Below are 13,084 nucleotides of genomic sequence, written 5' to 3' on the forward strand. Positions count from 1 at the left end.
AGCGCAGGTAAGCTGCGGCAGTGGCTGGGGGGGGATTGGGGGCAGGGCCCTCCCGATGCAGGATGGTGGGGAGCAGCATGCTGTCCCACCAAGGCGGGGGTGGTGGGGGTCACCCCTGTTGTCTCTGCAGAGCCGCGGAGCCAGCAGAGGTGAAAGGCATCCCTGCAGGTTGCGGGAGGAGCCGTGTGAAAAGCCTGGCTCCTCTGATTATGCATGGGGCTCATTCGGGCTGGCCCTTGCCTGCACCCTTGGCAGTCCCAGGGCTCCAGAAGAACCCGTGTACCATTAATGTGGTTCTTCCAATGGCCTGGGCCAGCCTGGGCCCTGGCTGGCGGCGGCAACGTGCATAATCGGGGATTTTCCCCGATGCTCTGCCGCCGCCAGCACGGGTGTTCCGGCCCGTGTATAATCGGTCATACAGGCCAGTTTCAGTTCCAGAGGAGAACACCACCCCGACAGCAATGCCCTAAAAAGCACTAATTTGGGTGAGATCATTCTACCGAAACCCCAAAATTCTGACTAGTGAGGTCCAGTGTCGCTGGGCACCCAATTTTCGGGATCGTTTGTCTTTGTTCTTGGACAATTGATTCCACATAGCCCAGGATTCATGAGATCATTTGATTATTGTTGCTGGTTACAGGTTAGAGTTTGTGTACAGCATCCATGTTCTGCTGGAGCCTCTGCTTCTGATCATTCCTTTCCTGAGTTGGCCCTTCAGCTCTCAGTCCCTGTTGGTGAAAGGGACTGTTGAATATGTTGTGGACGGTTTTCATTCACTAGGTTTCTTTTTTAGATTTTCTTAATTGACAAGAAGAACAGAAGAATTTGTCCTATACTTGATTTATGAGGTTTAAATAAATGTTTACATGTTTAAAAGTTTCACATAGTCTTTCTGGCTTCTGTGATTGAATCCTTGTCCCTTAATTCTTGGTTTGCTGTCCTTGACCCCAAGGATGCCTATTTACCTATAGCAATCCATAGGTCCCATAGGAAGTTCATTCATTTCTGTCAGGGCAAGTGCATCAATCAGCATACCGTCCTTCTGTTTGGGTGTTTACAAAATGTATGGTGGTAGTGGTCACCTTCCTTAGGCTTCGGGGTCTGATGGTATACCCATATGACTGGCTCCTAGTTGCAGACTCATCTGAGAAGTTAGCTTTCCAGGTTCACTTCTCCCTATCGTTTTGCAACCATTAAAGGTAAAGGTATCCCCTGTGCAAGCACCGAGTCATGTCTGACCCTTGGGGTGACGCCCTCTAGCGTTTTCATGGCAGACTCAATACGGGGTGGTTTGCCAGTGCCTTCCCCAGTCATGACCGTTTACCCCCCAGCAAGCTGGGTACTCATTTTACTGACCTCGGAAGGATGGAAGGCTGAGTCAACCTTGAGCCAGCTGCTGGGATTGAACTCCCAGCCTTATGGGCAAAGCTTTCAGACGGCTGCCTTACCACTCTGCGCCACAAGAGGCTCTATTTGCAACCATTAAGAACTGGTTATGAATAAAGAAAAGTCTCTCCTGGAGCTGTCACAGAGCGTAGAGTTTATTGGCTCTTTGCCTGACTGCAGGCTGGTCCGTACATTCCTGCCGGTCCTTAGATTTGATCTTTCATCCGTTCCATGCAACAGAAACGCTAGAAACCCACATGAATAGTCAGCATTTAGGAATGATGGGCCTAGGCTACAGCTGTTGTGCACTACACCAAATGGCATATGAGTCTAGTTCGTTCAAAGAGTTAATCTTTTCAGACATGGGCCCTATCACCATTTCTCTGTCCCTAGGTCAGTCCATCAATCCTTGGACTGTTGGCTAGTTAGGCAGAATCTAATGCAAAGGATTCCATTTGGCCCTTGGGTTCTGGAGGTGACTTTTACCAAGGAAATCTCCCTAGAGCAGCAGTTCTCAACCTGGGGATCAGGATCCCTTTAAAAGGTAAAGGTATCCCCTGTGCAAGCACCGGATCATGTCTGACCCTTGGAGTGGTGCCCTCTAGCGTTTTCATGGCAGACTCAATACAGGGTGGTTTGCCAGTGCCTTCCCCAGTCATTACCATTTACCCTCCAGCAAGCAAGCTGGGTACTCATTTTACCGACCTCGGAAGGATGGAAGGCTGAGTCAACCTTGAGCTGGCTGCTGGGGTCGATCTCTTTGGGGGGGGGGGTCAAATGACCGTTTCACAGGGGTCGCAGTAGGGTGAGCAGCTTGGTCAGGGGTCGCCGCCACTGTTGCTGCTCCTCTTGCAGGCACCCTCGCTTGGCCGCGAGCCACTCCAGCCGTGCCTCCAGTGTGGCGCAGTCTCCTGCCAGGAGCTCCAGGTGGTGGCGCAGCTCGGTGGCCCCGGGCTCCAATTGGCAGTGGCGCAGCTCCTGCAGTTGTGTGCTGAGCCTCGTTCATATTGCTGATGCTCTGAATATGATAGCCGAGAGATTTAGTAGGATTTTTACCCAAACTTACGAGTCTTTGAACGGCTGTCTTCTGAGCAAACTTTTTTCCCTATGAGGTTTTCCATGGATTGACCTATTTCCCAGGCAGTGGTCTGAGAGGGCTCCCGCATTCTGTTTCCCGGAAGTGTTGGAACCAAACTCCCTAGGGGATGTATTCCAGTTGGCTTAGACAGGGGTTCTTTTCTATGCATTCCCCCCACTTCTGCTGATTTCCAGGGTTTTGGCAAAGATAGTCGCAGATGTGACAGACAGAATCCTGATCATCCCTTACTGCCCCCACCTGCTGTGATTTCCACAGCTCATGGCCCTAGCCAATGGCCTTTTTATCCAGATCCCTTAGGATCCATCCCTTCTTACTGTTGGATCCCTGAGGTATCCAGATCTAGACCACCTCCATCTCACAGGGTGTAGGATTTATCCTTTGGTGGTAGACTCCCCCAGGAAGTGAGAGAGGTGCTGTACAATCATGAAGAGTGTCTATGTGATGTAGTTACAGCCACAAATAGTACCGTTTTGAATAGTGGTGCCAGGAGCAGGTACTATGCCCCTTTACCTCCTCACTCCTGCACGTTTTATAGTAGCTGTGAGAATTTGCTAATTCTGGGCTTTCTGCTAGAACCCATGTGGCTGCTCTGGCAGCTTACCATGTTGCGGTGCAGGGGGTGTCAATTTTTGCCTACAAATTTTCCAGATATTTAAAAAAAGTTTTAGCTAATATTTTTCTGCCTAGGCACCCTCCTATTTCACAATGGTCATTAAAGGTGGTTCTCCAAGCCCCGATGAACCCCCCCCCCCTTTGAACCCTTGGCTTCGATCTCTTTGGCATTTTTGTCTATGAAAATGGCCTTTTTACTTGGTATTATGTCAGCCAGGAGGGTGGGGAAAATGGTTTCCTTCTGTATGGACCCTCCTTACCTAAAGGTAGGAATGCTCTGAATATGATAGCTGAGAGGTTGAGCAGGAGTGGTCCTACATTTGGATTCAGAGTTCCTACCCAAGATGGTCTCTAAGTTCCATCTGTCCCAGGAAGTGGTCCTCCTATGCTTCTTCCATAAACTGGCCATCTTCCCCCCCCCCCCCGAACACTTCTGGTTCAGTGTACAGACAAATAGAAGCAGGAGATAAAATGTTTTATGCTGGTGCAGGATAAATTAATAGCTCAAAGGGGTTTTATATGGAATCATACCATGTTCATGTAGCTTTTTGGCACTGGATAAGTTTGTCTTTGAGTGGGTAGTATTATGTACTGTTCTCAAAGGCCCCATTGTTCATATTACTTTATATACTTTCATGCTGTCTTTAATTTCAGAATTGTACTGATGCTGTCCAAAAGTTTCCATTAATTGGTCAGTTATTGGGGAGGCTTTGTTGGAATCCATTTGTCATTGGACATGGTAAGTGTGATACTATCTTATTTCTTTCTTTACTTACTTACTTAGATTTTTATACTGCCCTACTGTATGGCTAAGGGCAGTTTACAGGGAACGTCTGAGGGGTATTACATAGAAAATCGTAGATATAAGTAACAGTCATAACGTCTGCAACAATTTCAACAGATTGACAGAATATTACAATTGGCTTAATTGAACAACAATTTTAATAGTGACAACAACTTTAACAGAACCCTGAGAGAGGTCAGATTGATTCAGGTCATGGGGGTGTGTCTGGAGGGTGGGGAACCCATGGATGTTGTTGGGTCGGATTAGCCTCAGTTAAATGCTTGGTGAAGGAGCTCCCTCTTACAGGACCTGAGGAACTATGGAAATGTGGGCAGGGCCCTGATCTCATCAGGGAGCTCATTCTACCAGATGGGGGCCAGGACAGAGAAGGCTCTGGCACTCGTTGATATCTGATTTGCTTCTTTGGGGCAGGGATCACTAGCTAATCTTCTATTATGGTGTGAAAATCAATTACTGCCTACTTAAACACTAATAATAATAAACACTGACAGACCTACCACCATTCAGCTGGTCCCCCGGACATCACAGACATCCTCCACATCCTGAACCCAATTGTCCCCTCCCCCACGGGTTCTGTTTGAAAAGTTCTATTGCATTGCTAATTGTTATGCTATTGTTGATCAATGCTAGTTCTTACTTTTATTGTTGTGATTATTGTTATTATGGTTATGGTTGTAATGTATTCCCCTGTGTTTTATGTAAAAACCACCCTGAGTCTTACAGGAGGGTGCTATAGAAATATAATAAATACATAAATACCCGTATATACTCACATATAAGCCGACCCACATATAAGCCGAGGCACCTAATTACACCACAAAATGCTGGAAAAACATATTGACTCATGTATAAGCCGAGGGTGGTGTTTGGATAGTGGCTTTTTCTCCTTTCCCCCCCTCCCCCCTGTTTTGGGCAGGATTTCCCCTCCCCCTTTTCTTCCCACCCTCCTTCTCCCTTCTCTTTCCCTCTGATCGCTCTTGCCTTTATTCCTTCCTTTGAGGTGTTTCCTCTTTCTGCTCTCTGTTCTCCCTCTGGGTCAGAGGCTTCAGAGCTTCCTGCAGAGTTTCCTGCAACGTGCTAGCCTCGTGCTAGCCTCATTAAGGCAGGGAGTGGGGGGAGGCAGAGACTGCTCTTTCCCTTCCAGGCTTGCTGCATCTCTGCTGTTCCTGCCTTTGCTTCTTCAGGCGAGTATACATCTCCCACCCCCACTTTCCAGACTTGTCTGGAAGCTGTTTTTTTTTTTTTTAATACTTGCATATAAGCCGAGGGGGACTATTTCAGCTTAAAAAAGGGCTGAAAAACTCAGCTTATATGCGAGTATATACGGTACATAATAAAAATTAAAACATGTCTTATTCTGCAACAATGGAAAGCTGCAACTATACCACATATAGACATTCAGTGGTCATGCATTGGGGTTTGGGTGAGGATCCACCATGTCTACTTCATTCTCAGGGCTTTCAAGTCATTGTGTCTACTTTCTTCTCAGGGCTTGGAGCTCTCAGGTCTACATACATTATTGCACACAGGTTTGGATTTCAGAAATGGAAATGAAGGCAGTGGTGCCTCCAACCTTTTCCAGCTATGGGGTCCTGTTTCCCGGCCCCCAGTACAAAACAATTTTGCACCCTATCTGTCTGTCCTTTGTGACTCCGATCCAGCTGGTTTGGATTTGGGTCTAAAGTGGACTGTGAAAGCAGCTGTACCTCCAACCTGCTTGAGCTGCTGAGCTTCTGCCCTCCATTGAAAGAAGTAGAATACGGAGGCATCTTCAGGGAGGGGGTGGGGGGGGGGTAATTCAGATCCCATAAATCTAATTCTCACCAGGCTTGGAGGGCAGGGTCAGTCAAAGACCTACCAGTTTGTTGACTCTAGCATGCTGGAGTGTGGGTCATTGTTGTCCTGACTGGGTTCATTTTGTACACATTTTTCTGATAGCCTGTAGATCAGTTTGTGGTTATGCCATGAACTGAACTGTTTTTTCCCAGTCCATGCCCATCCCTCATCTAGATAAAAAGGGGAGTTTATGGGAGGGAAAACTTGGTGGGTTGAAACTGCTGTATATAACAAAAAATAATGAAAATAAGATGCGTTGACCTCAATATGCTATTTCTAGCCTTTGCTAATTTACTTTACACTGTGATTTCTGATTCCGACTTTTGACTTAGTTGTTTTTTTTTTAATCTTCAGAAAGGTGTCTTTCAAAGCATTAACTAAGCTTTGGAATGTTTTTTTTTCACGAATGTAGTTTTAACTTGTTGAAAATAGCAGAACAAAGTTTAAAACATTCATTTATTTGAAGAAATATTTATTTGTTGTTCTAAAAAGCGCCATTGGACTCAAACTTTGTTCTTCTACTTCTAACCACCATGGCTTCCCACCTGAATCTGTCCTGTTGAAAATATAAATGTGAAAGTGATTCCTTTTGTATTTATATATGATTTAGTGGCATTTGCAGAATGCCATGCATCATTCTTTCTGCTAGGAAAAGCTGAAAGGGTAGGAAAATTGTGGAATTTGATCTGGTTGAGTTTTCTGCTTATCAAACCTCACTGGTGCCATATCAGAATTTAATGAGAGATGTGGAATTCAGTTGTTATAATGATGGGAGGAGGCATCCCACTTGTCATGCCGATTAACAGATTTATTCTGAATCCTACTTGGGACTATTTAATGGTTTTCTTAGAATTGTAACATTAATGTACTTGAAGTAGAATAAGATTGGATTTTTTGGTAAAAATTCATACTTTTATCTATATTTTAGTATATACATTAATAAGGGAAGAAGGGGAAAGAAAAGTGTAAAAAATAGTTATAAACAGTTTGGACTACTAAAGCGTGCTAAACTATGCATCATGATAATGCTGATTGTGGTTTATTAATATTTATTACTTTATGCACTTAATGGAGTGACTTTAAAATCTCATCATACTAAAAATTTAAATAAAGGCTATCTTTGATCTTTTGTTTATTAATGTAAGTAAAAGATTGCTATTGCTATATTTGTAAGTTTCTGCTTTGATTATTTTTAAAAAGTTCTTATTTACTTTGCTATCTATAGATGAATGCCAGAAGATTCTAATGTGGTGCTTATGTTGTCTGTACAGTGGTGAACCACAGAACCCTGTGGAATTGAAGGCCAACAGCTGGATACAAGTAAGCAAATGAATCCTTGCCCTGACTGCTTTAAATTAACTTGATTATTTAAAGGTGCAGCATCTAAAGCATAGACAGTGTGTCATTTTTAGAAACCAGTCTAGAGACACTGTAAGTTCACATTGTGTTGAAATATGTTCCACTTTAATTAAAACACAATTTATGCTGTCTTTCATTTTAAACAATAAAAAGATATGGTGTTTAAACTGGACTGATTTTAATATCTCTTAATACAAGAGAGCCTAAACTCTGGCAATTTCTAGTGAAGAACAAAGTCCACAAATCAGCAAGCAAGAGAGTGCTATAAAAGCAAACTTTCAATTAGGGGGAAAATAATGTAATTTGGAGGAATGCCATTGTTTGTTTTGAAAGCAATTATGTATGCTCTATAATTTTGCTCTTTTGTTTAATCTTTTTAGCCTTGGTAGGGTCTAATTGTATCCAAGTTTTATTCAGAGACAGTGAAAGAAAATATTTGTGTGCAGCTTTAAAGAATTTAGTTAGATGTAAGTCAAATGAATCCACGATTACTTGAATGCTTCATATTCCAGAGCGTATTTAACATAGATGCTTTTAGTTGTATTTTAGAGACGTCTCACGCATTTACTCAATTTAGCAAGATACTTGGGCTCATGTGGAATACCATCTTCAGTATCTTTTGTTTAAATTCATTGTTATCTTCTTATGGGCTAGAAACTTTTCTAGGACTATGTATTGTCAATATAGGGTCTTCAGTAGGCTATAAAACTATACTGATTCTAGTTCTGTAGAATTACTTATCAGTGTAATAAATTGATAATTGTATATTAAGTAGTTATTTTAATTTTATTGGTACCGGGACATAAAAAACATAAGTTGGTTCCCTGTATTCCTAAAATCATGGGTAGATTTTTAACCTTTAAAATTTCCTGAATTTCATACTATTGTTCGAGTCTTATAGCACAGTGGTCCCCAACCTTTTTTCGGCTGGGGACCGGCAGGGCAACTGCCCCGCCCGTGCAGCGCGCATGCGCGCAGCGCGGCCAAAATCGCGCATGCGCGGCACTTTCGTGCATGCGCAATTTCGGCGGCGTGCATGTGTGCATGCACGGCTGGGCCACACATGCGCGATGCGCGGTGCAGCCCTGATTCCCTCTCCCCCCCCCCCGCAGTAAGAAGCTTCCCGGGCCGCAAGCTTGCGGCCTGGGAAGTTTTTTACTGCAGGGGGGGCGGGGAGAGGGAACCGCGGTCCGGCACCAGGTCGAGGACCGCAGGTTGGGGACCACTGTTATAGTAGATACCTTGGGATTCTTTTACATTTGTGCTATTACAGCAGTCTACCTGAGTGCTGTAGTATTCTTGCTCAGACATCAGGCACTCTTGTCTCTCTACCAAATAAAACTCAGTTTGCAGGCCTGACAAAACACTCCTTAAAACTGAAGGCTATTGTCCCTGAGTGGGGATGTATTATACCAATAGGATAAAAGACAGTCTGGGAGATCTTCCCAGCAAGCACTGACCAACCTGGACTGCCTTTTTCCTGTTGGTGGGGAAAAAATATTCACGCCAAGAGAAGGCTGTGCAACTGTGCTGCTCTCCCTGAGTGACCTACCTTTGCAGGGCTGCCCACATGAGGCTGCGTCATGGCTCCCAATGCTATTCTCACTGGTAGCCCCTTAGCTGAAAGGATCACCAAAGGAGGCTGGACATGGTAGTGGCAGCTGGTGCCCACTTTCACTCATTCCCTGGGAGGTCAAGATGCCCACACAATCACCGCTCCCCATGCCCCACCAGAAGTGAGTTCGGCTGTCCATTGGAGCCACTGCTGCTGCATTGCTCAGCCCCCGGGGGAAAAGAGTGAAGACCCCGCCCATGACGACTTCTGGTTCATCATGAGGCCTGAGCAGCCATGAGCCAAAGGCCAGGCTGTTGCCAGGCTCATGCCAGGTAGGCTGCCATTGAGCCCCTAGGGCTCCTATCGTTGGGGATTGACCTCCCCAACTCAAGGTGGTTTGGCTAACAGGCCGAAGACTGGACCCAGTCCTTGCTTAATTCTGTCAAGCACTTCAGCAACAGCAGAGAAGTGAGCCCTGGGAAGAAACCTGTGTGCTGGGACGAGCTGGTGAGCAGAGGCTGCTGTGCTTCTGGGGGAGAGAATGCCATTCTGATCCAGAGAGATTTGTTGCTCCCTAGCAATGAGTGCAATGCCCCAGAGTCCACCCTCCAGAGCAGCTATTTTCTCAAGGGGGACTCATCTCTGTTGCCTGGAGATTAACTGTACTTTCAGGGGATCCCTAGATCCCACCTGGAGCTTGGCATCCCCAAACCTTAGTGCAATGCCTCAGAGCCCCCCCTCCAAAGCACACATTTTCCCCTAAAGAGCTGATGTCTATAATCTACAGAGGAGCTCTAATTCCAGGAGATCTCCAGGCCACACCTGAATGTTGGCCACACCCATTTTCCCCTAAAGAGCTGATCTTCATAGTCTAGAGATGAGCGATTTGTGATATGCATGTTTGCCTTTCAGGGAGCAATAGGCTCTATTACTTGTACTTGAATAATTTCAAGATGGTTGCTATCATAACTCCATTGGATCTTTAATCAGTATTAGATAAATGGCAATTAGTAATGGTGAAAAGAAGACATATCACAATCCCGAATTCCCTGTTTCAGACAGTATCCCATGGATACTGATTAGAGGGAACATAAGGTTCCCTCTAAGTGTGGCAGCAGTCCTTTAGTGTGCCAATATTGGCATGCAAACTGCCCAAAAGATAGCTTGCCTGCTGCTATTGACCTTCCCTTCCAATGTGCAAAATGAATCCTTAAGCCTTTAGCATTCAGTTTAACTTTGAAAATAGGCAATTTACAGATTGGCTAAATGGTGTGATACATGCTGCCAGAATTGCAAGAAGTTTATAGTGGTCTTAAAGGAGCTGCAGACTTTTAATCCAGGTCCCTTTATTCATATTCTAGCCAGATGTAGTGAGGAAAGATGAAATATTTCATAAATTGCTAACCCATGAAATCAACCATGACCTGGTGAAACCACTACATTAATGAAAGTAATATAGTTTCCACACTAGTTGACATCTAGTTGACCTTGAATGAGTGTTTTGAAGCCATACAGCATGTGTCATGCCATCACAATATGGATTGCTATCCAGAGAATCATAGTATTTTAACAGTAGACTAATATACTGGAATATATATTCATATGAATTTTGGACTATAGGTTTTTGGCAGTCATCGTTTTCATGCATTTAAACTGCAATAAATTTTAATACACAATTGCTTCTCTTTTATTTCTGCAGGAAGAACTCAGTTGGTTTCGTAATGGTTTCATTGTTCTCAGTTTTCTAATGTCAAATCAGCATTGATAGCTTTATGTTAGTATTAGCTAGTAGCTCTTGGTTATCAGCTTTTGGAACAGTGCTAATGAAACTAAAGTTTAGATAAGACATATAGTTGCATTTTAGACCACTGATGTCTATGCACATCCTTACGAGTAGTTTAGCAGCCAAATCTTTGTCATCTGAATCTGAACAAGGTTGACAGAGTTTCTTCTGCAGGAGTTTTGCATATCAAATATCAGCCATCTGTTATTAGGTGCCTGTTATAGTAAAGATGAGAGCCTCTTGTGGCACAGAGTGGTAATGCAGCAGACATGCAGTCTGAAAGCTCTGCCCATGAGGCTGGGAGTTCAATCCCAGCAGTCGGCTCAAGGTTGACTCAGTCTTCCATCCTTCCGAGGTCGGTAAAATGAGCATCCAGTTTGCTGGGGGGTAAACGGTAATGAAGGCACTGGCAAGGCCACCCTCTATTGAGTCTGCCATGAAAACGCTAGAGGGCGTCACCCCAAGGATCAGACATGACCCGGTGCTTGCACAGGGGATACCTTTACCTTTATAGTAAAGATATTACACAGGCAGAGGTATAAACAGAAATTTTAAACTGATTTATCCTTTGGGGTAGCGATCCCCAACCTGTGGGCCACGGACCACATGTGGTCCTTCGATTAATTGGAGGTGGGCCCCGAAGGACGCCTTCTCCACCCCCTCCTCCAGACCTTTACTTCATTCCCCCCCCCCGGCCCCTTACAACACACTTCGGGTGTCATTGTCTCCCATCACTTCCAGATCTCGTTGCAGAGAAACAAGCTCAGGGTTCCCATTGATTTGTCATTGTCATGAGTTAAAATTTCCATGAAAATAAAATGTTCCTTATGTTCATTGTTGTGGCGTGTCTGTATCTTATTTTGAAGGGATGTTTAAACATTACCATAGCGATCAGAGAGTGTTAGGGGAGTGGTTGAGAGTAGAGGAGTAAACTACCCCCTCCACCGGGCCTCAGTAAAAGGCATTGAGTGGTCCCCGGTGAGTGGTCCCCGGCGTTGAGTGGTCCCCGGTGATAAAAAGGTTGGGGACCACTGCTTTGGGGGACTGCATTTGTTTATAAAAATCAAATACCTATTTTCTTCTAATTGTCAGTTCAGACCAGTACATCTTACCCAGAGTCCCAGTTAGACACATTCAGTGGCTGGTGTAGGCAAGGGAATGAAAGCTGGCATTTTAGGTTTGTAAGATATAGGATTGGGAAACACATCCAAGGGATCCTTCTTGTGTTGGAAAATAATATAGACACATACGAGAGGAAGGTACAAGCTGATTCTGTTCCTCCACCAGTGCTACCATATCAGTCACAAACCTTAATCAGCGAAACATGGGAGACCCATATGATTTTAGGCCACCGTGACCTCAACCATAAGCCTGGCAGAAGTGCGCTGCAGAATTTTGACAGTTCTCATCTAGCAACCCATTCTACCAGTCTGGAGCCAGGGCAAGAAAGGTTCTGGCTCTGGTTGAGACCCAGGTGGATGTCTTTAGGGCTAGGGATCATCAAGAAATTGGTGTTAGCAGAGCACAGTGTTCTCCAAGGAACATATTGAGAGAGGTGGTCAGAGAGGTGGTCCTTCAGATATGCAGGTTGGATTTCTTCATGTTTGTAGAAAAATCACTTCTAGTTCTACTGTGCAGATTTACTTTTTAAAGGTACAGGTGCTATTTCTATCATTCTTTTTGGAGGAGGTTAATTCCTAGTGTTTTTCTTTTTTCAGATTGTTCTACAAACTAGGGGACTTTTCTCAGATTTGTAGAAAGTTCTGTTTTGTTTTTCATTATTCCAGTCTCCAGATGTAAATGTCTACAGATGGCGCCATATTGACAATTAGATATGTCGATAGTGTGTGTGTGTGTGGGGGGTTGCTCCCCATAATTATTCCAAAATGTCATATGGCTTTGGGGTTTTGTTTTCCTTTGGCAGTTTAAATGTTGTTAATTTGTTCAAAGTCAGACAAGTAATGTTGATTATGTTATATTTTGTTATCTGAATAAGTGTGCATAAACACAAAAGTTATACCTTGAATAAAATTTTGTTGGTCTTAATGGGGCTACTGAACTCAAACTTTTTTGTGTTAATTGTTAGGTGTTATGATGTTAACCATACAAAATTTTAGTTCAGTTTTTGTACAAAGGGTAATAATCAGAGATTCAGGTTTTATAAGAGTTTGTAGAGATTTTTAGAAACCTTATGAAACTCAGAGCTTTTCAAGTTGGACAATGCAATGGGACTTGCTGCAGCATGGGAAAGTAATTAAAAGAAGACTGCAAATGTAATTACAACATGGAGCAGTCTGTCTTGGCAATTATTGGAGCATGGAGCCCACTTTAATCATAGTGCCCCTTATAATGTGGGTGGTCATAGTGCTGCAGTGTTTCAGTCAATCCTTGCCCTTGTAACATTAATTGTAACCGTAATTATGTAAATAGCATTCTACTAGAGTTTTCATTATGAAAACTTCTCTGATAGGTGGTTTCCTCTTGATTTTAGGATCCTTGGTTTTGTCAGCAATAATTATGAAGGACATGCACTTGAAAAAATAAGTACTTTTTGAAATAAAATTGTCTTGTCAGAGAAAGAATTTTCTCACTCCCATTCAGCTTAATGCATGATTGCTGAAACTATTCTAATGCATAGACATATTTTCT

The 13,084-nt window shown here is 43.8% G+C and overlaps 1 protein-coding gene across 5 annotated transcripts in view; it reads left to right on the top strand.

The window, feature by feature from the left end:
* The window catches only part of FANCC (FA complementation group C), a 75,794-nt gene that overhangs the window by 17,996 nt on the left and 44,714 nt on the right, over positions 1–13,084 (top strand). For all 5 annotated transcript variants that reach the window (XM_077344585.1, XM_077344583.1, XM_077344586.1 and 2 more), the window contains exons 3-4: positions 3,752–3,836; positions 6,964–7,058. In XM_077344585.1, the coding sequence (XP_077200700.1) occupies positions 3,752–3,836; positions 6,964–7,058 (180 nt within the window). The remainder of the gene's footprint in view (positions 1–3,751; positions 3,837–6,963; positions 7,059–13,084) is intronic.

This window comes from Paroedura picta, chromosome 7, assembly GCF_049243985.1.
Source record: "Paroedura picta isolate Pp20150507F chromosome 7, Ppicta_v3.0, whole genome shotgun sequence".
Taxonomy (NCBI): domain Eukaryota; kingdom Metazoa; phylum Chordata; class Lepidosauria; order Squamata; family Gekkonidae; genus Paroedura; species Paroedura picta.